At 41.3% G+C, this 26,878-nt stretch overlaps 1 protein-coding gene across 3 annotated transcripts in view; it reads right to left on the bottom strand.

Annotated features, from left to right (window-relative positions):
* neurl1b (neuralized E3 ubiquitin protein ligase 1B) overlaps positions 1-26,657 on the bottom strand; it is a 28,606-nt gene extending 1,949 nt beyond the window's left edge. The window contains exons 1-5 of one of the 3 annotated variants that reach the window (XM_074648303.1): positions 26,431-26,657; positions 4,389-4,633; positions 3,977-4,310; positions 1,969-2,712; positions 92-217 (exon numbers count right to left, since the gene is read on the bottom strand). In XM_074648303.1, the coding sequence (XP_074504404.1) occupies positions 92-217; positions 1,969-2,712; positions 3,977-4,310; positions 4,389-4,633; positions 26,431-26,518 (1,537 nt within the window). In that variant the 5' untranslated portion in view covers positions 26,519-26,657. Of the gene's footprint in view, positions 1-91; positions 218-1,968; positions 2,713-3,976; positions 4,311-4,388; positions 4,634-8,806; positions 9,085-18,946; positions 19,310-26,430 lie in introns of those variants that run through there. The other 2 variants (XM_074648302.1, XM_074648304.1) reach the window with 2 other exon arrangements.
* Positions 26,658-26,878: the final 221 nt, after the last annotated feature.

The following is a 26,878-nucleotide window of genomic DNA, read 5'->3' as shown; positions in this document are numbered from 1 at the left end:
CACACCTCTACACCATAAAAGTTTTCCTGCCGTGACCTTGCGGGGGTTTCTACATACATTGTAGGCAAGCTGTCAACATGTGGTAACCTACCCAGAGAGGATTCAGAGGCAGAGGACGATCTGTTGACACTGAACGCCAGGTCTGAGTCACTGTCGTCTGGACTGCTGCTCTGAGACGTGCTGGGGGAAGTGGAGGGAGGACTGGACTGCAGTGTTCCTGTGTCACAGAGAAAATATACACGTCAACAAAAGCCAGATAATTAGACTCATGTAAAGCCTTTAAAGGTGACATGTATATTGAATTATTGTTGATTAGATATGCATATTACTTGAAGTTTCATAGAGTGATTTTCTTTTAGTTTCTGTTTGAGGATAATATCGTTGGGTCTGAGCTGATGGGAGTTTATGTGGGAGTTTATGTGGGAGTAGTGGGACGAGGACAGATAGGTCACAGCTCTGAACTGTACAGGCTTATACAGACATAAACTACTCAACTGCATTCCTTTAGTCTGGGAAAAAAATAAATTGCAGGGGCTGCCTCGACTCAAGAATAGACTGATGATAATTGAACAGTATGTCCATTTTGGCCATTAATCATTTGAGCATAAAAGGAAAAGCTGGACATTCTGGGAAATACACTTCTGAAGTTGGTTACCAATCTCATTTCTGTCCATTATGACGAGACACTACAGGCCTAGACATCGTTTTTTTATACGCTGGTCTTTTTTGAGATTTGGGATAGTTTGCTTGCCATGTCTTCTTTCAGACTAGTGGAAAGAAAACACCCCAAATACACATTTAGTTATATATGTTACTACTTTGTTTATTTGCATTTGTAGATTTCTCCTAAATTCACCAATTAGATCATGCCTCATTTGCATATTTTAACATACGATTTCAGAAAATGTATAAAATTAAAAATAATTGTCTTCAAGGTGCTATTGATAATATTGATAACGTTCAACCACCATATTTACTTCACAACAAGTTGTTGCCAGGCACTTACCGTCAATCTCAGCCATTTATCCGTTTTTTTCCACACTAATTGACGACCCAGAAATACCATGTGTTACCAATGTTGTTATACTATTGGCTCACAAGCCTTGTTAGAAGTGGGAACCCAACATCTGATATCTTCCACAGAGATAAACAAAACATTCATTTTGGACCCGCCAACATTTTTAAAATGATTAACACAATCAGAATATATTTATTTTTATTTGGCACCTTTCTTAAGGCTCTGTTGATGTAGTATTTAAATCAATAAGACCTTAGATGTAAGTAATCAACTGGGAAATTTCATGGTGTCTTGTAAAATGTCTGGAATTTTACAAAACTTAGCTTTAAAAGTCGTTTTCTCAAAGGTTTTCCCTCATACTCTGAGCCAGAAATCTCCACTTCAGTATCACTTACATCCACCAAACTTTCCAGTTTCATTCCTCCCTATATTCTGAATGTTTTAACAGAGGGGTTTGTTCATATATCAATCATAGTCTGATTAATATAATATTTTATTCCTAAAAACATGGCGAAAAATGTTTTATTTTTTATGGCTGTTGACAGTATTTTCTGATTTATGGAGTGATAAAAAGAGATATCCAAAAATCCCTCTGTAAAAACCTTTTACTCTAATATGTCAACAAAATGAAACAAGAATTTTGAACCTGGCTTTATCTAATGTTCAGATTTCCGTTCTGGAAATGTATGCAAATTAGCACATATTTAATAAAATAATGCCTCATTTGAATGTTTAAACATAAAATTTCAGAAAACTTGTAATAATAAAATTAAGAAAGTGAATGCGATTATTTCCCAAAATGTCAAACCTCTGCTTCAAGTATTCCATTTGGTAGTTTGTCTCATCTCATAATTACAATAATTCCACAAAAAATGTAAGACTTGAGGAATATGTGTAGTTTTGTTTGCTGATATCACATCTCTGTGTTGCTGTGAATACACTCAGCTTACCTAGTATCCTGAGTCTGTTGACAGCCCCATGCAGGGTGAAAAAGGCCCACAGGACCTGAGAGGAGTCCACACAGAGCAGCCGGCCCCGTCCCACTCCGTTCACCCCGTGGTGCACCTCTCCGCTGGGCAGCAGGCTGAAGCTGAGCACGTCTCCGGAGCAAGGCATGGGGAAGCCCCGGTGCACCACCCAATACTCTTTACGGTCCAGGAGCACCTCGGGGTCTGCCGGTAAGTCCCCGGCGTGCAGACTAGCCGGGTCGCAGGATGTTAAACCAAACAACAGCGCCCCGAAGTAGGGCAGGCCCAGGTGGCCCACTTCCACGTACAAAGTCTCGCCCACGTGCAGTGGCCGGTCACTGAACACCAGAGTCCGTGCACTGTCCAGAAAGTGGATGCAGGCGGCCGAGCGGTCTGCAGAGAGTATCACGTCAGAGCCACGGACGGGGTGAAAGTGCAAGTCATTTTCCAGCGGGGAAGGAAGTCCCCGGACCACCCTCGGGGTGCTGAATCCAGTGGAGGCAGAAGAGGACGGTGTGGTGGAGGAGGAAGAGGTGGAGGAGCAGCAGGGGATGAGCTGAGTGTAGTTATTGAGCTGGAGGTTGGCCATCTTGGCAGCAGCGGCCTGGTTGTTCTCCAGCTGATTGTTGCTGTAATTGGCCGAGTCATGGCTACTCTGGGGCAGATAGGCACTCAGACGGGCCGCGCTCAGGCAGCTGGATCCCACACTCTCAGCAAACGTGCTTTCTGTGGTGGAGAATATGAACAAAGAAGTTCGTGACTGGGACATGGTACGATATCATCTGTCCCGAGTAAGCTCGGGACACTTCATCTTTTTTCTCTCGTTTCTAGAGAGTCCTTTTTTCTTCCACGGAGCTGGGTGCTGAGATACTATCTGAGATACTATCTGCATGTGTTACCGCAACCTCTTTGATGTCTGCTTTTACTCCATGAGCGCTTTCGTTGACATGGGCATATCATAGGACTGCAACTAATGAATAACTTAACTATGCTTATTTTCTCAATGGATTAATCATCCATAAAACATGGCTATAAAACCTGAGAAAACTGTGTTGTTTGTTGTGTGTGAGTTAAATAAACCTTAGTTTTTAGAAAGCCGTGTTGGCCAGACAGTCACCAGCTTATTTACCTCCATGAGCTCTTCTAAACTGCCACACTTCCTGCACAGAGTTCATAGTACAGCTGAATTTCTTTATGAGGGGCTGATATAAAGACATCTGGTGCTAGTAGTCCCCCTTTGACTTATGATACATTCCTTTATTACTATTTCTAGTGATGCTGGAGCAGTTGAGTGCACTGGCCCCTCCAAAGCTCCTGGGATCTGCCGCCTTGACCAAACATGGCTATAGCTCTTGTCAGACTGAAGATAAACACACCCAGTGAGTACGAGAGGGAACCACAGGGGAGAGGGTGATGGAAATGAAGGAAGAGGGAGAAAGTGACACAGCGCGGGACATTGATAGTAAGAGAGCGGAGAGGTTCAGGGTGGGTTGAGATCCGTGGTCCACATCCTGTTTATCTCTGTATGTTCTGGTTTTCTAGACAAACTAGTTTTGTCACGCAGACAGTGGATCATTGAGCCACCCCAGTCCCTACTACCTACTCCTACTATATATGCCATGCTGGCACAGCTGCTCTCTGAACTCTCAGGAAGCTGCTTAAATTAGCTGTGAATGTGTTGACACTATAAAAATAAGTTCCTGAGGTTTCGGGGGGTTGTCAAAGCCATGGTCAAAATACACGGCCTTCTAGCTGACTCCAGTCAAAAAATATCCACTATTTAAAACTTTATTGGATGTATATGAATTGTAATGATGGACTGTGTACAGATTCATGACCAGTCAGTTGTGAAATTTGTTCCTCTCGCTTCCCTTTTGAATGCAAGTCAGCTTCTGCTCGCCTCTCTCGGATGCAGTCACGACAAAAAAACAATAAGTATTTTATAGGAGTCATTTCACAGAGCAAGTAAACAACATAATAAAGTGCTTACCAAGCAGTGTGACCTCCTGAGTGATGCCATAGATATCTATGATGGCCCAGAGTGGACAGCCGATGCTGAGCCCGCAGTGGAAGAGGATGGGCTCTCCGTCGTTGATGCTGTAGAAAACTCTCCCGTGGCGGTCGGCCCAGAACGACAGCACGTTGTCCTTCAAGGCCAGCCTCTCGGGCAGAGCTTTGGCCCAGTAGCCGGGCCGTGTCACCAGGTCTGGGCAAGCGTACTTGGGGATGTCTGTGGCGAGCAATTCGCTGGGGTCCAAACTGGTGAAACCAAAGCGTAGAGATCCACTCCAGCCGGTGTGCACGCCACTTAGGCGAAGACGCACCTGAAGGAATGGCAACGTTTAACTTTTATTCTTTACATCTTTGTTGTTGATAAAAAGCACAGTGAGTTGAAAACAAACCTTCTCATAGAGGTGGACAGGCCTGTGGCTGAAAGTGATGCCATTACAGAAGCTGTTCTTGCGCGTGGCACGGCGAAGCTGCCCGTCCAACCTGATATTCTTGCCTTTGGCGTGGGGGTGAAAGCGGGGCGACTCCACATTGATGCTGACCGGAGCGGCCGACGTTCTTCTCTCCACACCTGCCCCGTTGTTGGGCAGGGTGTAGTACTGCCTGCTGGCCACCGGACGGGGTTGCAGAGTCGCATCTGTGGGTACCAAAAATATCAGGGGGTTCAGTGAGAGAACAGAAAGCCATCAATGATTCAAACTGATCAAGACAGCAGCGCGGTGTGTGAACAGCAGGTCTAGTTTTGTGCGAGTCCGACAAGGTCAAAACAGGAATGTTAGTGACACCAGCTGTTGGAAAAAGAGGCGAACATATCAGCACACAATAACTCGTTTGCAAGTGGTCCATGGCAGTTGGTTTAGAGGGCAGAGGCCAGTTATGTAAAGGAGCCCACAGCACTTCCTTTCCCACACTGACACTAAAAATCCCCTCTGCTCCTCTCAACAAGCACATTAAATAGTCCCTTTTAGCATGTAACCCACATTTACAGTATAAAAAGGCAAAATGTCCCAAATCAGTCTTCTTACCACATCCATATGGGACATTTATATCACAGAAATAAAACAAGGTAAATTTAGACAAAACCCATGTGCATACATCACTGGGAAACATACAAGGGACATTCGGTTCATGTAAAATCAACATATATTTCGGCGGTGCTAATATTAATAGCGTCACGGGAGAGAGGAAAACATAACAAAAAAAAATGAACAGAAAGTCGACAACAGACGTGATAAGCCTTCCTCTTATTTATGGGCTACACACACCCTTGGCCTACAGCATAAACAAACCCGGAATAGCCCCTTTCATTCCTCCACAGTTATCTTCAGAAGTGGAATGAATCACACAGCGCCTAGTCAGTGAAGAAATACCAAAATGAAAGACTTAATCTTTCATCTCATCTTCACAGGAGTCAATGCCCTCCTTGGGAGAAGAATCCCTTCATGAAGCATCACAAAACAAATTAACAAGGATCAGAAATCACACGAGACAAAGTGGCTTAAAAGAGACTGTTTGGGTTTTATATTAAGTCAAATGAAAGCTATAGATGGGAGTTTATGGTATAGACTGGATGAAATCCAATATTCAAAGGGAGGCGGTGTTTCTATTCGCTTCGAGGGCCACAGAGTGATTGCATTTCTGTTTAAAATTCACTGGGATCTGGTGTAAAGACAATAACTCAGTGAAATGCTCCACAGTACATTTCCTAAATTAGACATTAACACTGATTATATTCTAAACTATAAAACAGCAGCAAGAACATCTGTAACATCTCAAATGATGCGTGGGTGCCCCTTTCCCTTCTGTCCCTGGGAATTTAGCTTTTGAGGGAGTAAAAAAATACACTTTGGGTGAAAGTATGGAGAAAAACATGTTGAGGATCAGCCTACGGGCTTTAGTATCAGCTGCCTTGCTGACAGAGAGATGCACTGGGACTCTGCAATGAAGGCTGTTGAAGACACTTGTTTGCCATTATTAGATGAAAGGCATAGCCCACCAGGTATTTCCAGAATCCTTAAAAACTCTTAAAGAAATGTCCGTCTGCAGCACAACAAAAAATTATTTTAGCTAATGTGAAACAAACTTAAAGGTACCCTACAATTTTTTTTTTTTTTTTTTTTTTTTTACCTCTAGGAGCGCTATGGAACAGGTTTTTTATTTGTCCCCATTTTGTTTGCCTTGTGCACGTGCACGAGGACGCACATACATATGCAATAGACAATAGTTTCACACCATGATGTGAAACTAATGCACTAGGAAATGCAGCAATGTGCCAATAAAGGCAAAGAAGAAGACAGATGGCAAGTAAACATAGATAACTGGCTAACAAAATTGGCTTAGCAAATATTTTATGAGCAAAGAATGCATTCAACACGTTTGTTAGACTTCAAGGCTACACACAATGTGTTTTTGTGAGAATCGCCGACTGTAAACATAGCTTTAGTGTGTTTATAAAAAAACTCCCCAGGGCACTTTAAAGAGTTTTATTATCTCTCATAATTGTCTATATTGATGATGCTTTCTATTTGTTTTTTAAGCAAAATAAGTCTTTTCTCTATTGCGGCACAAAGAGAGCAACAGCTTCCTGGATAGGTAGAATAGTTAAAGCTTGAGAAACAGGTTTCTTATCGTGCAGCTGAGATGGTTGAAAGAGTCTGTGATGATTCTGGAAATACCGTCAGAAAAGTTGTCATTAAACGACTTTCTGGGTCTTTCAAAGATCACTGGATGATGAAATTTCGGAAAATCCGTCGCTTAGCTCTGTGACTCGAATGTAATGCTTATGCATGAGCTTGGGTTAGGTCAACGTCAGTGATGGATAACTACTCTGACCTTCTGCTAACAGGTGATACTAGCATGATGGACCACCAAAATCATGACAACAGCAAGAGAGCCAGAAATATATCTTTTATCTGGAAGGTGATGAGACAGACTGAGATTACAGTTTCGACCAGACAGAGACCTGCTGAAGATCAGAAATATGGTCATCATGCAAAGCTCAGTCTCTCATACAGTATATTTCTGCAAGGTTCAATTTTGAATTGTAAGAGATGGTGTCTCTCTGTCTTTCTCCTGATGAAAGAAAAAAGCATAAATAAATGCAATCATAAGACTGCACAAGACACACTGGCGTGCCGAGGGAGAGCTTTTTGAAATGTAAAACTGATTATGTGCATCCGCGGAGTTATCTTTGCTGATCAGGCTATTTATTCTCTCATATCTCTAGGCTGTATGTGTTCATCATACTGTAATCCATTCACTGAGCAAGACTTGAGCCTCTATGGATTTCAGGGTTTGATCTTTTGCTCCTAGAAGTTGTGAACATCAATTTCTAAGAAAAAACACCTCAATGACATCACTCTTTTCAAAACTGGTGTTTTTGTGACTGCAAAATACTGACTGAGATGAATACATAAAGACCTACTGTCTGATATATTGTGCAAAAACGCAGATATTCTACTCATTCCACGTTTAATGGAAACCATACAGTGCAAGCAGGGACCCACGCTGCTCCTGCTCCTCTGTGACTAAACTGATCTCAGTCCAAACCCTACGTCAGCTGGCTCCGGTGGCAGCAAACACATCATTTAGCCACCGAGTGGGTCTGTTGGGGGCGTGGGAGTGTGACAGACACTAAATCAAAGTGATACGGGGAACTGATTATCAAGTAGCGTGCTGTAGGTGTCATGACAAAGTGATATTCTGAGAGCTCATAATGACAGCTTTATGCAAAAAACTGGGGCGGGCAATCACATGCAGGGATAATTCACTTGAGATTGTGCCTTATATAAGGCAGCTTTCATACTTGGGAAAACAGCAGAATATTATACGTAGAGAATAGTCCTAGTGTTCAGTTTCTGGTTAAAACTGTAGTTTTCTTTCTTATTGACCTCTTACTATGTGTGCTCATGATTGTTCTGTGATTCATGTGTGACTTCTTGGCTTGCTGTAATTCTGTATTTCCCATTGGGATTAATTAAGGACTCTCTAATCTGTATATCCATCTATATGAAACAAGGTTGTATGGCAAAACAACAAAATAATGAATCATGTCAGAAACAAAAGCCAGATTTTACACATTGTAACAGAAAACAAGATAAAAAACAATCTGATCGTGCAAAAAAAGCAGAAATTAAGGAGCCATATAATGCACTGCGTAATTTGGAAATTGGTCTGTTAGGCTATACAATCAGGGTCTTTTTTATTATGATAGGGTCTTTGGCAACAGTTACAAAGGATTAATTAAATACTCTCTAATCTGTATATCCATCTATATGAAACAAGGTTGTATGGCAAAACAACAGGCAACTAAATAATGCATCCTGTCAGAAATAAAAGCCAGATTTACACACTGTAACAGAAAACAAGAGAATCTGATCGTGCAAAAAGCAGAAATTAAGGAGCCATTTAATGCACAAGTAATTTGGAAATTGGTCTGTTATAGGCTACAATCAAGGTCTTTTTTATTATGATAGGGTCTTTGGCAAGAGTCACAAAGGAGCTTTGCTGAAAATATTAGGTTAATGACTTTAGTCAATTAATTTGCTTGCTCTTTGTATTTCATTTAAGGCTACATTGCTGCTTATAATGCTACAAAATGATGCGTAAAAAGTGGATTTCCAGAGAGAGAGAGCGCATGTTTGGAGTCGCTCCCTGGGAATCACGCTCCGTGATGGGAAGCGCGTCCTGGACCAGCCATGTGGATCTCTGTCTGTATATCTAGCAAGGTTTCGCACACAGACAGACACTCATGCTTCGTGTGAGTGCATTTACAAGCCTCGTGAATGATGCATTAATAACAAAGTCTCACCTATTAAAGGTTTAGGTGTCGTATTCCCCATTATATCCTGCAGAAATTCCTCGCACCGGCTGACAAGTTAATTCCGATTGCACTATGTTTTCTCTGTCCATCCATGTATGTTGGGTCGGGATGAGTATCTGCGTGGAACCAGCTCAATCTGAGGATCGGTGCCTTCAAATCTCGAGCATGGATTGTCTGCTTTAATGTCAACCAAGAGCTGCTGCGACAGGCAGACAGAGACACCTCCAACTGGCTCACAGCAGCCCCCTCCTTTCCTTTCCTTAGAGGAGCTCCCTTTCTGCTCTGCACGACTTTAAAGACACAGTAAGCAGCAGCAGAGATCCCCCCCCAAGAGCATCACACAGCCTCTGAATAATTCATTTAACTGTTCACTCAAAAAAGCCTGTGATGAAGCCCTATAATGAGTGTGCAGCCTACAGGACAAACATCATGCTTGGAAGGGGATGTGTGCTAATCTAAAGGAAGGTCAGCGCATTTGCACACAGAAGTCTCAGGGGTCAAACAGACAGCAAGGGGTGCAAACTTTGATAACAATATAAGATCATTGATCATGGATGCTTTTTTGCTACTGCTATTTTTTTCTTTTGATCGCTGTTGATTGATTTTGTGCACGTTATAATTAGTCGATCACTTTCATTAAACCAGATTTTTGTTCAACGCATTTTTCGAATCTCAGGGTATCATTTTGGTGGCGCGTCGGACAAGCGAACCGGCCCGACCTCAGCCTCTCAGCGGCTTTTGTTTGTTTCCCGAAAAAAAGCCTGTGATGAAGCCGATAATGAGTGTGCAGCCTACAGGACAAACATCATGCTTGGAAGGGGATGTGTGCTAATCTAAAGGAAGGTCAGCACATTTGCACACAGAGCAGGGGTCAAGCAGACAGCTTGTGGTGCAAACTTTGATAACAATATAAGATTATTGATCATGGATGCTTTTTTGCTTCCTGAAGAGGTTAAAGTGATCTGAATACAGAGGAAAGAGATTTACAAGATCATTAGTGTTTTTAAGTCACAGACCCATCACGGGGGTGGGGGGGGGGGGGGTTATTAAACATTAATTAAACGTGCAGTAGGCAGAATGTTTTTGGCATCATTGGACAAAAAGTCCATAATAATCTTTCAGCATATTGTAATTCAAGTGTTCTGATAGATAACTAGACTTCTGCTCCTCCAAAAATCTAGCCCGTGACGGGAGACTTTGGCCAATCACAGGTCATTTCAGAGAGAGAGCGTTCCTATCGAGCGTTCCTATTGAGCGTTCCTATTGGCTGAGCTCCAGCTGGTTTGGCGGTGCTCGGTGTTTCTTCAACTGTTCTCAACATGGCTGCCGGGTAACAAAGTTTCTCATTTTACAGCTAAACATTACTTTATAGGAGCCATGAACAATTTCAGAAAGGAGTAATGTTTGTATTAATATTAGGTTTGTGATAGTTTATATTTTTGCTGTTGGTATTTGTTAGTGTTGGGGATATTGTCATTTAGTATTATAGATTGGGATGATTTGGGTCACATGGATATGGGTAGCACTCATAGTTTACGTAATCAGTTGTTCACCTGGGTGCGAGAGGGAAGAGAGGGTGGGTGAGTGGGTCGCCGACATTTTTTGTTGACCGCTATTTTTCCTTTTGATCGCTGTTGATTGATTTTGTGCACGTTATAATAAGTCGATGAATTTCATTAAACCAGATTTTTGCTCAACGTATTTTTCGAATCTCAGGGTATCATTTTGGTAGCGCGGCGGACAAGCGAACCGGCCCGACCTCAGCCTCTCAGCGGCTTTTGTTTGTTTCCCGAAGGCGCTACAAGTATACTATGAGATGTTTCTGGAAATATTTGAGGCGAGAAATAGTCATTACAGTAACAGAATATTGATTCATATTTGATCGGCGCTGCCTAGTTTGACCGTTTCGTCAGAGTTTGGGAGTGATTGACAGCCGGCTCTCATAGACGGTAGACTCCAACTCTGCTCTGATTGGTTGTTTTGCTCCGGTGTGTAAAATCTTGCAGATGCCATTAGGAGCACAGAGGACACCGGAGGACACAGAAGCACATGATTGTTTTCAGATTACCTGTCTCATGCTCTATACTGTCAGGATATAGTGACCGTTTTATAAAAATAACTTTTTTTAATCATATTTGCTCCATTTCTACTCATTGCAGCTTTAATCAGCTATTCATATGTTGGACACATAGATATGGACTGCACACTTTTAATAAAAGTCCAAGCGCCATATGAGGAAATCCCCTTATTTCCCACCCTATCCTCTGCCCTCCCACAGCCTTGACTGCTGGGTTTCTCTCAAGCTGTTTCCTGTCTTCTGGACTACACCGCTCTCTGAGGAGCCATGGCCTGCAGGGTTTATAGGACTGAGAGACCATCAGTGAAGGGAGTGGCGGGACAGCGTATCTAACCGTAGTGGAGTACTCGTGAGGCCTGGGGCGCTACAGCAGCTGTGTAGTGTGTCAAATATGAACAAAGCCTGCTGGTTAAGAAATGAGAATGCGTGAAAATGTGACTATTTGGAAAAGGTGTGGCAGATTTACTTTCTGCTTAATGTATGCAGGTTGACTATACACACATGATCCATATCACAAACAGAGGAAAAGTGCTTCTGGGCTTTGGCGGCTGCCAACATGGTCATATATGATCTACTTCAGTTTGAGGGCAAACGAGTCTCGTGAGAGATGGCGTTTTGGGTGAAGGCAGGCAGGAACTAAATATAACTCAAAGACAAAAGCATTTGTTTCTACCTCCTCAATGCTGTTTGTTTTAGCAGGATATGGTGGCTCTTTATATGAGCCTTGGGTGAATGGTGTTTGGGGTGAAGCAAAGCAGAAGTGAAATTCCCCCCACGCCCTCGCCGCTGCCTCAGAAAGAAAGATCTGCTATGGCAAAGGGGATTAACACAGGAAGTGAATATGGAGTCTGCAATCAAGCTTTCCCTGTAAACACAGCAGAGCTGCAGTAACAAGTGCTGCTTCCTCTAATGCTTGCTTTACTGCCTGAGCGCAGACTATGGGGTGTTAATTAATGCATAATGATTGCCGGGCTGAATCTTTTCCAGAGGAAAGGAACTGTGCTTTCAGGATAATTTTCAGCCCAATCATGTAAGACGCTGTTGAATGTCTGCAAGAAATATTCAATAACACAGAGAGATGTTAACGGAATTGTTCGACATTTTGTGAAATAAGCTTATTGGAGACTGTCAGCATCAATCGTTTCAGTAAGTGCCCCAAAATGACATCTGTTCAAGTGACAAAGCCCTCCGGAGACTGTAGTAATTATTAACAATTATCAACGATTGACAGATATTAACAAAACATCAGACTTTAACACGGGAGACTGCTGTTCGTTTCCCGTGTCCAACCGACAGTCAATGTTGTCTTTTTTTTAAAGCATGACCACGATCATTCACTAAGCTTAACCACATGTTTATTATCGTAGCCATGACAATGAAGCTACCCTAACCTCAACAAAGTAGTCAGTAGTAGTATTAGTAGTAGTAGTAGATGTCACGAGAACCAAAATTCTGATAACGTGACGTACCACAGGTACTGTAGGTACCGGGGATCAGGGCTCAAGACTAACGAGGGGACGATAGAAAATTCCCTGAAAATGTTACACTGTGAGCAAGAAATCTGTGTTGAAATCGGCAGGAGTAGACTCGTGACATTACCTGTTAGCAGCCGATGGGCAGTACAGTCCTGCTTGGCTAAATAACGTAACGAACAGTTAATGTACAGAGGTTGCATTGAGTTACACTTTGGTGTGTTCAAGCTCTATTAAGTAAAATTAGTATTAGATGAAGGTACATTATAAATTTCAGGTATCGTCACATCCCCACAACAAAGTCCTTATTTTAACCAAAACCATGATCGGCATTTTTGTACCTAAACCTAACCAAACCTTAACCATATTTTCACATCATAAACATGAAATTTGTAGGTTTTGGAGGGCACAGACAACTGGCAAAATCATGGTGACAACCAGACACTGAGATTAAATCGACAAGATATAACATATTAATTGGTGAGCATTAGAGGCCCTGTAGGCATACTGTATTTTGTTACAGTCGTGAAGAGCTAGACTGTTTCCCCCTGTTTACAATCATTGTGCTAAACTAAGCTAACCGGCTGCTGGATGAAGCTACATACTGTATGTTTACCATAAAAAAATTAGAGCAATATCGATCTTCTCGATGCAAAAACGTGACTAAGCCTGTCTCCCCAAATGACAAACTATTCCTTTAAGATGACTGGCTTGTTGTTTGTTTGTTTTTGTTTGTTTGTTTTCAGTTTAAATGTAAGTGAATGCGAAGAGATAATTGATAATTTAGCACACAGTGGCTTTAACAATGATCAAATCTAAAATATACAACAGCGCTTAAAGATGAACTCACAGTTGAACAGTCAGAACTCACTCAGGACATTCAGATAGTCTGCAGACAGTGAAATGTTAAACTAAACACATTAGTTTGTGCTTCATGCTCAGCCAGAGCCTAAATTACTATCCGGCATCACCCTAAGCCCTGATCCCTGGACACTGTTAACACAGATATGTCGGTCTGATTGCTCTGATGACAGCATGACAGAGGCAAAGAAGCCTCTGGAAGTTGGAGACCAACTGAGAAAGACCCCACACTGTTGGTTCGACCACCCATGTACAAACAGAATTAACTTCCCACTGCAGCAGAGAGTCATACATTCTGGCAAGCTTGTATGTGATTAGTTAGTGTGAAAATGATTGGTCCAGAGTTGGGATTTTCACCAACGAAACTAGGCCATAGTGTATATGAGGACATACAGAACAACACACTGTCAGAAAGCTGTGTCTATTTTTATTTAACTGGATGCAAACAGGGATGCTCTGCTCTAAACTGAACCATAATGCATACTGTCCCCCTTCTGGGTATTAAGCATCTGTGATGCAGCGATCTCACGAGGGCACCTACAGCGGATAAAGTTATTTCCAGAGAAGGAGGGCAGACATGCCTCGTTTGCTCAAGGAAACTTGGCCCACAGCGGTGTGACTGCTGCCATGCGGAGCGGCGCAGTGACTGGTCCTTGGACAGCAAAGTGTTACATTTGCAGTATTTTAATTCTCAGTAAAGATTCAAACGCAGTGCATAAATGCTGAGCAGATGGCTGTTTGGGAAAGTTTGTACGCGGTGGTCTCAGTATCAGGGGAGGGCTGCTGTCCAAACCCCAGCCACTGATCTAATGGATGAAGTGAGTCATACCCACCTTCGATGTGAACACAACCATCTCCATCAAACACACATGGGCCAGCAGCACAATGAGCCACATTCATACAACAATGTTTTTCTGGTCACCTCTTTTTGTTTCTACTACAGTGCATTCACATTTGGTTTCAATTTGTGCTCCTGTCTTTTCATTAGGTCGTCTCTTTGCAGGCCGTTGGAGTCAAGCACCTGCTTTTCAAAGACACAGTAAGAGTTCAACTAGTGCCAAAGCCATTGTATCAGTAAAAAAAATCTCTCACGTAGATGATAAAACATACTGAGTTGAAAACGTTTTTTGTTTTTTTTATCAAAGCAACAGTGCAGCATTTGTCTTTAATTGGAGCCATTTTAGGGGGAGTTCTTTGCCATGTGCTCGGTGCCCTCACAGATTGTTCTAATTTTCAAAATCCTCAGATCATGAGACCGAATGCTGTGGTAGTCTTGAGCTGACAAAATGCATGCATGCTTGGTTTCACTTCTGCAATTTCAGATTTCAGTAAATTAAAAACACCACCATGAAGTGAATCACTGGCGAGTGGGAAAACAAAGCGCTGCCACTGGTACGAGCACTGTACAGTAATGCGGTAAATTGACAATGGCTGTCGAACTCTTTACTCGTGTTCACTTCATACGTCATTTTTACAGTGCTGAGAAAATAATGTAAATACTTACAAATATGACTGATTACAAACAGTGGGCAACCTCCGGGTCTGAATAGTGAAGCCAATGCGGAAGTGCCTTAAACTTGCATTCTCTCTAATAGCCAGCAGGGGGCGACTCCTCTGGTTGCAAAAAGAAGTCTGATTGTATAGAAGTCTATGAGAAAATGAGCCTACTTCTCACTTAAATGTATTACCTCAGTGAACATTGTAAACATGAGTTTATGGTCTCAATCGCTAGTTTCAAGTCTTCTTCAATGATGTTCATTTAGTAAATTATGGTTCCATTTAGACTAAAATAGACCATAAAGCAGGGTATGTTTATGGCGTGGCTACCTTGTGACTGACAGGTTGCTGCCTGATCTGAGTGGTGTCTGCGTTTTCGTCTTACAACTTAAACCCTTTCACAGTGTGTTTTCAGTTCATGAAAGTTAATTGTAACATTTTGGGAGCCTGAAAATGTCTTATTCAGCGTTCGGTTGTACTTAGCTCCACCCTCTTGTGTCACTTGTGCAAAGAAACAAGATGGCAATGGCCAAAAACCAAAATGGCAACAGCCAAAATGCCGACTTGACGCTTTAAAACATCAGTCCACAAACTAGTGGGTGACGTCACGGTGACTACGTCCGTCCACTTCTTATATACAGTCTATGATTACGAACAGCAAGCAACCGCAGAACATTTCACAACATGTCGTCATGCGATAATACCATAAATGAGAAAGAAACAACTGTGTTTTCTGACAAAAATTTTAAAAAAACTTAACTCAAGGTCCACTTACTAGCGTTTTCTTGCGCTTTCAACCGCATGTCATGGTCTCCCTCAGTTTGCTCAGTTATCTTGGAGAAATAGTCGATCAGTTGCTCTGTACAACAGAGAAAACTTCATCCACTGAGGAAGGCTGTGACGGTTTAAATGTGGTTTAAATGTGGTTTAAATGTGGTTTAAATGTGGTTTAAATGTCTGGAAGAAGACAGTAAGTGGAAGATTTGTTTGACAAAATATTGTTTCCAAGGTCAATAATGAACTTTCATGCTTCAACTTTCTGTTATTGCAGTTATTGCATACACACACCTAAAATACGTTCTCTCTATTCTTGTCTGAGACTGATTCACCTCTTCCTGTTGATAGGCAGGTTGTTAAAAATGGTAAGGATAATGGACAAGGATATTGACTGTGATATGAAGAATTTCCTGAATCATTTTCCATTGAAGGAGTCTAAATCACGACGTTGCGTAACACGCCAGCTCCTGACATGAAATGACCCCTTCTACGCTAACACAATGGAAACAGTCAGAGGCGAAATTGAAAAAAATGCTTTATCTGAATCTCTTTTTGAGCATTTTAAAGTATAACAAAATGTCTCTAAATCAATGTCACACTTTCAGTTTGTGCAAGTGGAACATGAAATAGTGGCCCAGCTCCACTAAAATGTTGTTTTAGGCCTCTCTGTCAGTGGGAGACTGGCTAAAAATGGCCTTTCAATGCATTTAACCAGATGCACGGACAGTGTTCTTCCTCCATCTGTTCTATTGTCTCGGTGTTCTCTGGGATGAAGAGCGGATGCACCACCGAAGGAGATGCAGGAAATGCTCTTGGCCCAGAACAACATGGCCAACGTCTTCTAGCCTTTTGCATAGATGTGGCTTCAAATACAAGCACAGCTTAAGACCATGGCAAAATGAAGGTATCAATAATGTCTTCTATTGTTTAAAGAGATCCAAAAGGACATTGTTCCATACAAGAATTCAATCCTCATTTCTTCCTTTTTCTTTCATCTTTCCAGCAGTGACTAGACGGTAGCACGCTTGATGCAATGGAAAATTCATGGGATTATACAGTTGTCAGAGGGTTAATAACAGCCCTGAGTGGTGTCCAGTCTCTGGCCAAAGAGGAAGAGGACGGGTGTCTATGTCAAGGTCTTTGTCATTTTTAACATGACTCCACACAAACAGCAGCAGGCTCGCTCCAGACTGCCTGTCAGGGCACTCGCCAGGAATAGACATTCTGGTCGAGCGTTCAAATTTACAAGGTAAAGCTATGTATTTTTAATCGTTCTTCAAAAAACGGATAAAAATAAAAGGGAGTCTTGTAAAGAGGAGAGGTGTATAATGTTAAATAAAGAGAGGTGTGTGTAAATACGGCAGGGGTTTCATGTTGGTGTGTGTATAATTATATAAATGTGTGTTTTTGTGGGATCATATTTTTAAAAAGGGATGGATGTCGTTGACCCACAGCATTTCACTGCAGCACCGCAGTTGTAAAAAAAAGTCTTGTGGCATATTCACATTAATCCTGTCAGGCATACGGGGGGAAAGCAGGGAATTCTTGTGGCATATGTTAAACAACCAACCTATAGTTAAGAACATCAAAATTAAACATCATTAGAATTTATGACAGAGTTCAAAAGGAAATCTCTTCCCAGGCAATGTAAGGCTTGTCAGGATTTGCCTTCAGGGTCCCAAATTCTAACCTCTAAATTACTTCACTCTTAAATATTCGGAAGAAAAGAATCCAAAATCTCATTAGTGAAACGGGAGTGGTTTTGGGGAACTGCTGAGCGGCTCAGTTTGGGGGTTTTCAGCTACGGCCATTTAAACATTTTAATCCGTTCCTTTTCATGTGTTGATCATGTACCATTATTTCTCACTAGAGCCAAGGCAGCAGTTTATTGAAGATAATGTTCCTGAAAAGTGGAACCTTGGAGTCTTTACTGTATTATAGTATTATAGTGCAAGGGTGAAAAGTGTTTGTTTTTTTAAATACCCACGCCGCTAGACACACATAAGCAATTAAGAAGCAGTAAACACTCAACCAACATACAAAATCAAGTCTGTAAACCTCAAATTACATCATGGAATAACTATCGCAAACAAAACAAAATATGAACAAGATGTAAAGCCTAATTTGGCCCATTTCCAAAAAATCAAATATTAACAGATTTGAGTATTTGCTGCATGTTGCTAGAGGTAACAAACTGTTTACACACAGCAGGCCCCCATGGTGATTCAGACCTTGACCGCAAAGCGCTCAGCGACCCAATGAAGGGCCCCGGGGTTATGACACAAAATACTTCTGCTATTATTACCCACCCCGTCACTCAGTACGCCAAAAAAGACATTGAAGCCCACTTTTAGAAACAAACTCTTGGTTGGAGAGAAGATTCCAGTGTTTCCAAGAAGAGAAAGAAGTTCAAGAACAACAGCCAGCAGCTGTCATATTATATACTGACCATTAGTGAGTGCCCGTTTTGTCTCACAGTCCCAAAGGAAAGGGCATATAGGGATAACAGAGCTCCAGGTACTACATTACATAATAGCATATTTCCTTCCAAACTTTCTTTCCATTCGTCTGCAGTTGGTAGCCAGAGACAGTGAGACGGAGCTGAGCTGTATGTATGGTAACCTCCTGCTGCTCTAGCTTTCCTGTTGAATGTTTTTCTATCCCCTTTTCTGCCCCCTCTCTGGAGCTCTGGAGCTCCAAATCTCTGGAGATCATGAGGCCGTCCAGCTCCACATTTCCCACAGAAGGCAGAAAAATCAGACTGGTCTGCATGTGTCAAAGGTCACGGAAGTTACTTTGTTAGTCTTGTCAATGCAGAATTTATCGGCGCCTGAGCGTTCGATGTTATCAAAATAATGTAACTCCCTTTGGTTTCACCTCGTGGCTGATGAGAAATGCTTATTATTTTCATGATATCATCGCAGTCTCTGCGCTCCAAAAGCAGATCAAAAACAAATGAATCAAACTAAAACAGAGGCTGTAACACAAAGCAGCGTTTGTTCTCCACTGGACCGTGCATCGCTATGAAGGACATATAATTGGCACTCTGGGGGGACACAAGTCCAGCCTCTCCTTCCAGCGCTCTGGGTGCACGAGTCATTTCAGCTGTCATAAAAGACATTCACGTCACTAGCAGCTGTATACCAGCAAGGTCCGGTTATGCTGTTGTTTTGGTGTCAAGGGCGATTTCAAGGCCTTCAACTCTCTCTGCATAGGCTTTTTAATGAAGGTGGACAGCGTGGCGTCACTTCATGTAGCATGCCAACAATCATGTCCTTTGACTTGAACAGGGGAGCCATGCTGGGGTTTAAGCTGGCATGATGTCACTCGCATGTTTTTGTTGCTAACCTGAGATACATCATGTAGGGAAGGGGACACCATCCTTCTACCACCTGTCTTCAGCAAAAGAGCACATATTTTTAAACATTTCTTTCTCAAATTTACCTGTCAGCTTAGCTCTACAGTCATGCCAGCATTGTATCCCGAGTGTCGTTTCCTCTCCAGCCTTCATGTCCTTAGCTGCTGTCCTTTTGCCTCTATGCATCTTTCTTCTAAAACTGTTTCAGAACAAAGTAGCAGCATGAAGTCAAAGAGATATTAGTTGTTTCTGTGCTAAGGGTCCTGAGCTGAGGCATGCTTCCTGCCTCGCTGCTGACTCGGGTGGGCGTAGGTAATTAGAGAGCAGGTCATGTTAGTCCCCGCGTCTCCAGGGAAACAGCTGCCATCCATCGCCGGTTCCCATGGAGCAGCTTGATGCTGAGGTGTGTGCCGACTCCTCTGCCAGCCACCACTCCGTTCTGGACGGATGCCCTTCACTGAGCACATGGTGGCTTCCTTCTTCCCTGCTACCTGAGGGATCACTTCAGGATCACTGATCACCGTCACCAATTCTGATAGTATGAGAGTACAGGATAACAGATCTGGACTGAGTCCATCAAATTTCCGTCATTTGCAAATGAAACAACATCATGTGCATTTCTCCTTTCTATCTCAAGAATTCACATCAAATAAAATGTCTGCAAAAACTCGTCCTTTATTTACGTCCTACTATTATAACTATTACTGCCACTGATGTAAAGATTGATGTTCAAATGGAGGACATTATCAGAAAATGAGGGGACCAGAGGGAGAAGATTAGCCGTGTTCCCGTCTTATCGTTAAATTTCCAGACTATGACTAAGAACAATAAATGGAGTACATGGACAAACAGCTCTTCTTCATGATGGACTTGCAGCCCCGCGGCTGCAGCTGAACCAGGAAGCAGACACAGATTAGCAGCAAAGGACCAGGCTCCATTTGTTTGTGAGACAGATTATTGATGATTCCTTCAAAGTAAACAGAGAAATAGATGTAATCTTGGTTCATCCAACACAATAACCAACCAAAAACTTGTAACTGAGTGGCTTCCATCACTATGTCATGGATGTTTGTGTGCAATGTCGCAACATATTCTCACCCCAACTCGTCACATACTGATCCCTTGGCGTCACTTTTCGGTCACAGTAAACACATGCTTCACGTTGTGAATTAAACAAAAATAATTGCTTAGGTTTAGGCAACAAAATCACTTAGTTAGGTTTAGGGGAAAACAACATGGCTGAGCTTAAAATTACTACGTTTGTAAAGTGAAAGTGAGACTTAACGTTGTGAACACGGGACACGAACGAACAGCTGATTGTACCGTGAAAGTGAAACTTAACGAATGGGACACAAACAGTGGTCTCCTGGATGAAAGACCTGTGTTTGTTGGACCCATACAACACCCCTTCCACCCTCTGTGTATCTTCACTCTTTAAACTTAGTCACCACACTCCCGCAGCACTTTCTCTGAGCGTTTACTGTTGCCGCGGATGGGTTTACATTCTTGTTAAAGGTACAGTGTGTAGGATTTGGCAGCATCTAGCAGTGTGGTTGCAGATTGCAACCAACTGAGTTCCCCTCTGTTCACTCCTCCCTTACCAAGATTGCAATAACGTGAACCGTGAAGTGCAAAACCGTTGTAACGCTGTTCGCCTCGCTCAGAGGCCATCCTTACCATAATAACACTACTTTAGGAGCGACGGAAGTCAGACATCAGCTGGGGGTACCACGGTTTCCACTCTGCAGCTCACATTACTACAGTTTTACAAGCTAGTTGGAGAACTACGGTGGCCTTCGGGTAATGTAAAAACATGAAAGTCTCTCTTTAGAGCCAGTGTTTGGTTTGTCCATTCATGATGATGTTGTAGGCACAACACCAACATGGCGATATCAGATCGTGCCGCTCCCTATGTAGATATGAAGGGCTCATTCTAAGCTAACGAAAACACAACGATTCTTAGTTTCAGGTCAGATTTTTTACTAAAGAAAACATACTTATTAATATTATATTCCATTTCTGCTTATAGATCCCCCAAAATGTTACACACTGCTCCTTTAATTGAAAGCCCGGTGCGTTTCATTAAGGTACTAAAGGGTGCCTAGTGTGTTGGTATCACAAAACGTGGGTCATTTGTGCCCTAGGAATGAAAACGGACTGAGTGTCTTTATGATTTCACTCAAAGAATCTATCCAGACATGGTTTAAGACATATAAAAATGATCTGCTTATAGAATAATAATTGTGTGTCTGATATGATTTCTCCACAAAAATAAATATATTAAAATGACATCTACTCCCCCTGACGTTAATGTAAGGCCTTAGACGAGGGGTTTGCCAGTAAGTGACATGAAATGTGACTGATAATTCCTGTGCTGTCAGAATCTAGCAGTGTGTCGGATTGGACACTACCGGCTATCTGGAGGCTCACTCCTTAGACGGACCACATACCAGACATCAAAGACAACTGTCATGGATGGCCCTGAGCCAATGGGAGCTCTGTAAACTGATCTCATGTTCGAGACACTTTGAGATGTTACAATGTACACTATGCAGCAAATATGTTCAAACAGGTAAACAACTGGGGACCAGCAGCAGGTAGGGATTACAGCTCTGGAGTCCATCATCTATGAGACGAAAGACGAAACTGTAGGGGGCCATTAACACCCCCTGTTACATAACCCTCGCGTTTGATTTGAAGAGGGGAAACGTCGGGGTCAATTTCACAGACACTCGCTTCACCTTTAGCACTTTTACACTGCTGAGTGCTTCCGCCCATCTGTGCCCCTTTTCCTGCTCGCCACGTCCCTCCGCTGCCATGAAGTCAACCACGCCCTTTCTCGTAACCCCTGGCTCCTTCTAAAATGTATTTATCTTACACGTTATTTTCTTTGCCTCTCCATACAGCTAATCTTGCCTCCTTCCCATTCCCTGGCCCTCTTCCTCTCTCCCTCGCTCTCTTGTCATGACATTGGCCTGTGACACGTGTGGGAACCTTCTGTGGGGCCCCCGCTTCGGGTAGGACACTGATATACTGAGAGTGCTGGGTGACGGGGCTATTTCGGGAACTTGTAAATATGAGAACTTCCTTTCCTAAAGTCTATCTAATATCCCAGAGGGTTATAAACAACAAGAAGCAATACAGAGGCAAAAATTTTGCACGTCCGTCATCACTGCTAGTACAGCTTTGCCTTCTCTTTGTGTTTGAATCAGTGGTATATGATTTCAGAAACACACATTTGAAAAGTTAAAGAGACAATATGACTCATTTACAAGTTTGCCTTCTTCTGCAATTGTTGTTCTATCTCTATAATAGCATTTTCAGGTGCTTCCACACATTAGGACAAGTTTTATAGGGAGCATCCGGCTCACAGCTCTAGTGATGCCAAAGCCCTCTCCCCTGCTTGGAAGTATAGGGAGACAAGGAGCAAAAGACAAAGGAAACATGATTGAACCGCACCTCAGAGGAGGAAGCTGAAATTGCGATAAGAGAGATCTGGGGTACACTGTCGGCCTTTAAGATGCAAACAGATGAGGTTGGATCTGAACTGCTATTCTCCTCAGTTAGTGGAAGATGGAGAGCGATTTTAATCGGCTTCGTCCGAAATTGCACACTATGCACTACATACCCAATATGTGTACTATCGTTCAACATACTTTTGTGTGAATAAACCGTAGTATGTATCTTTTCGGATACACTGAGCAGTAATGTACGTCGTCACTTCCTGAGAGCATCCTTGGCCAGTTGGAGATGCGTAACCATGGTAACCCGTGATAACCTCATGTGACTAAAACAATGATTTGAGAGAATCAAAGTCTGAACTAATTTAAAAACTATATCACACCTAGCAAAGTGAAATCTCATGCATACACTTAAATTGAAATGTTGTTGATGTTACAGAGCGGTCCGTTCACGTCTGTTATGAACGTTGTCGTCACTGCATTGTGTCATTGCATTGTGGGATATTTATGCCACCGTAGTGTCCAGCGTTTGCATACTGTAATATTTCACCCGAAATAGAATGCAATTCATGTACTATTGGTTTCATACTAAGGTTTCAGACATACTAAAAGTCCTCACATACTGTTTAAGTGTACTAAATAGCATGTTAGTATGGGATTTTTTGCCATGCTGAATATAGGCCTGGGTTTGGCTGGATTTTCCTCGCCAGCCAATCAGAGCAGACTGGGCTTTTGCAGGACGGATTCTTAAAGAGACAGGCGCTAAAACGGAGCGTTTCAGATAGAGGGTGAATACAGGTATATTCAGACAGACAGGATGAGAAAAATAATTATGTTTTTTGAACATTAAAGCACGTAAACATGTTCTAGTAGAAACCCCAAATACAAGTGTGAACCTGGAAATGAGCATGATATGTCCCCTTTAAGTCATTTATCAAGCAAAAATGCTAAACATTCACTGATTCCAGCTTCTCAAAAAGTGAGGATTTTTAAAAAATATATATATTTAAAGGTGTCACCATAAATATAATAATAATTAATCAAGATTACAAAGGAGGAAATTGTCCAATATTCAAAAATAGCCTCAGCTGAATAACTGCCATGACCTGTTCCTAAAATTTAAATCAACATAAAAAATGGATGGAAACAGCTTTGACGCTGACTCCCCATCGGTATTAATAGCTGATATATATCCAGTGAATATTACTGATAAAATGATGATGTGTCTCATTTTCTTGATCTCTTTTGTCTCTCTCTTTCCCACAAAAACACTCTCACACACACACATGCACGCAGTCGAGCAGTCTTAAATAATTAAGATGGTGCTAAATGTTTAACTACCTCTCCTTATGCCACCCAAGAGCTCCGTCACATGTGAGAGAAATGGCCGAGGTCGTACTCACACTAAGAGGGGGCGTCCTTATTTTTACTCTCCAGACATACAGATGTGCAATATAGATACTCTACGCAGCATGTAACTTGAGACAAACAAAGCATAGATGTGATGAAGCCGTCAGGATGAGGGAGTCTGACCTGAAACTCTACACTCTGCTTTCTCTACTTCTAACACTCTCATCCTCCTTCAAAACACTCACTCAGTCTGATGGTATCAGGTTTACTGCTGACATCATGCTCTAACATACACAATGAGCAGTAGTATACTCTTCAAAGACGGGGCTCTGCTTTATAGCTTCAAATATAGGAACATTACACAACCACACCTGCTGCTAAGTCACAAGCAACCACTTCCACTGAGCCACAGAGTAAACATGTCTCATAACACCGCTGCAGAGCAGAATGGGAGTTTACATTTGGACAATGGATGTTTGAATAGAAACAATGTTTACTGTTTTATGCAGTGATCTAATACAGAGGAAAAGGATGATGACAGATGTAGCGTAGCTTGGCTACAATAATCCCATGAACTCATCCCTTTTCCTGCCAAAGATCATGAGTTGCTGAGCTCTCTGATGGCCCTCCCCCACATTGTGATGTCAATATAATATAGTGGCGCCACTTAGTGGTGCATATTGGTATGTACGAAAAGAATGATTTCCAACACAAAACAGTTAGAGAGTGGAAAAAATGTAACACTAGAGCAGGGGTCAGCAACCTTTACTATCAAAAGAGCCATTTTAGGCAAAAAAAATCTGAGATTTCAGATTCAGATTTCCAGAATAAAGTCATAATATTACAAGAAAAAAGTCATAACTTTATGAGAAAAAAAGTTGTAAAATTACGAGAATAAAGTTATAACTTTACGAGAAAAAAGTCACAATATTATGAGAATAAAGTCATAACTTTACGAGAAAAAAAGTCGTAATATTACGAGAATAAAGTCATAACTTTACGATAAAAAAAGTCACAATATTATGAGAATAAAGTCATAACTTTACGAGAAAAAAAAGTCGTAATATTACGAGAATAAAGTCGTAATATTACGAGAATAAAGTCATAACTTTATGATAAACAATGTCGCAATATTACAAGAATAAAGTCATAACTTTACGAGAAAAAAAGAAAATAGCACGTAAAATTGCTACTTTATCATATTATGACTTAATTCTCATAATATTATGACTTTTTTCTCGTAAACTTCTGACTTTATTCTCATAATATTACAACTTTTTTTCTCATAAACTTATGACTTTATTCTCATAATATGACTTTATTCTTGAAATCTCAGATTTATTTATTTTTCCTCAATGTGGCCCTAATACTCCGTATACTGTGTGGCCCATATACTCCAATACTGCAGACCCCTGCACTAGAGCAATCAAGACAAAATAGAAATGTTAAACTCATTTTAAATATGTGTTGTATGGTGTTGAACACATGTTGTTATCATAAGTGGTTTACAGTAAGAACATGACAGCATTCAAACAAAAGAACTGCTCGTACTATCTGAAAACAGATTTTTTTTGTACCACACTCCACCACTTTTTTATTGATTTTATAAATTGGTGGTTTATAATGTCAGAAAATGGATAGCACAACCTATTTGTGAACAAGGACAACAATGTGTGGATGAACAGAGCAAAAAAAGGAAGAAACAGATCGCGAGGGACCGTCCAAATGTTTGAAAACATACTGAAATTGTTTGTTTCTCCTCTGGATTACATTTTGGTTCTTGTCCAGTGACTTCCTTTTCTATTCTCACAATCATGTTTGTCTTTTTTTCCCCATCAGCCAGCAGGGGTCTGGGAAAGCTATGACATCATCAGAGGCCTCTGAACCAATCTCAGCCACACAGGGGCTCAGTACAGCAATGACTGAGCGACAGGCATTTCCTGTCTGACTAAAACAACAAATAAAATTGAATTAATATGAGATGTGGTAAGACAGCTCTGATACTGGTTCAGGGTCAGATATTTGAGCTATAAAAGTGGTCTCAACAACTGTACCGTAATATGTAGGCCTAAAATGTGTTATAGTTGCAGCAATAAGATGTCTAATATCAGAAATAAAAACAAATCTGTCTCAAACAGATGGAAATATTAAAATGCAGCTTACAGTTAGTCTGAAAAAGGTCAAAAAATTGCAATAATAATGTAATTTATTACATGTTAGAGAGGTTACAGTAACCATAGATGAATTATAGCCTCATGTTTTGCATCTAATTTTATGCAATAAATTAGGTTTTGCTGTGATGTTTCAATTTTATTCTGCTTTATAAATGTATTTTACCCCCAGATGTTTCTTGTTTTTATGATCCCTCTGTTGATTGTTTTTTATTCTTTGCTGATTTATTGTTTTTTTGTGTTTATTTTGTTTTGTTTTTTTGTTTTTTGTGGGGGGTTTTCTTCCGAAAAGCACTTTGTAACCTTGTTTAGAAAAGTGCTATACAAATAAAGTTTATTATTATTATTATTATTATTATTATTATTATTATTATTATTATTATTATTATTATTATTATTATTATTATTATTATTAAAAGTATCCCTCTGTTAGCTAGCTATAGCAGGCTACTACAACAACAACTAAATGCTACTTTGGACTATAACTTAACTATTATTTTTAAATAATGTTTAACAGCCTTGAGTAAAATATTAGACAGTCAAATCACAAAGAAAAAAGAATTGAAATAAGTGAAGAAGCAGACTTACCCTCTGTGGTGCAGTTGAGTGTATTTTCTTTGTTGGAAGGAGGCAACAAACCAGAGGGGATGCACATGTTTGACTGCTTATTCCCCATGTTAGATTAGATTTAAAGCAAAAATATTTGCCACTTTTATCCTACTAAAATCAGGTTTCCTGTGGTGGTCTGGTCTCCTCTAGTTGGTCTCTGTCAGTGGGAGTCAGGAAGCTGTGTTTTATATTAGAGACCAGATCCCGCCTGAAATTTGAAGAAGTGTAAACAGGAGCACGTGGCTATTGTTATCTCTTTATTCCGCCCAATAAAATCCAACCTGAGAGAGGGAGGACGGTGGACCGTTAAAAATACACATGACATTAGAGACTGCAGACTGTTGGTACAGCCAACACCAACACAGCTACTAAAAGAGGTGAAGTGGGAGTGCATGGTAATATTCCTGTCCTCGAGAGGGGAGCACTG

This window comes from Sebastes fasciatus, chromosome 10, assembly GCF_043250625.1.
Source record: "Sebastes fasciatus isolate fSebFas1 chromosome 10, fSebFas1.pri, whole genome shotgun sequence".
Classification (NCBI taxonomy): domain Eukaryota; kingdom Metazoa; phylum Chordata; class Actinopteri; order Perciformes; family Sebastidae; genus Sebastes; species Sebastes fasciatus.
Note: the sequence above shows the minus strand (reverse complement) of the source record. Positions and strands in the feature narration are given on the sequence as shown.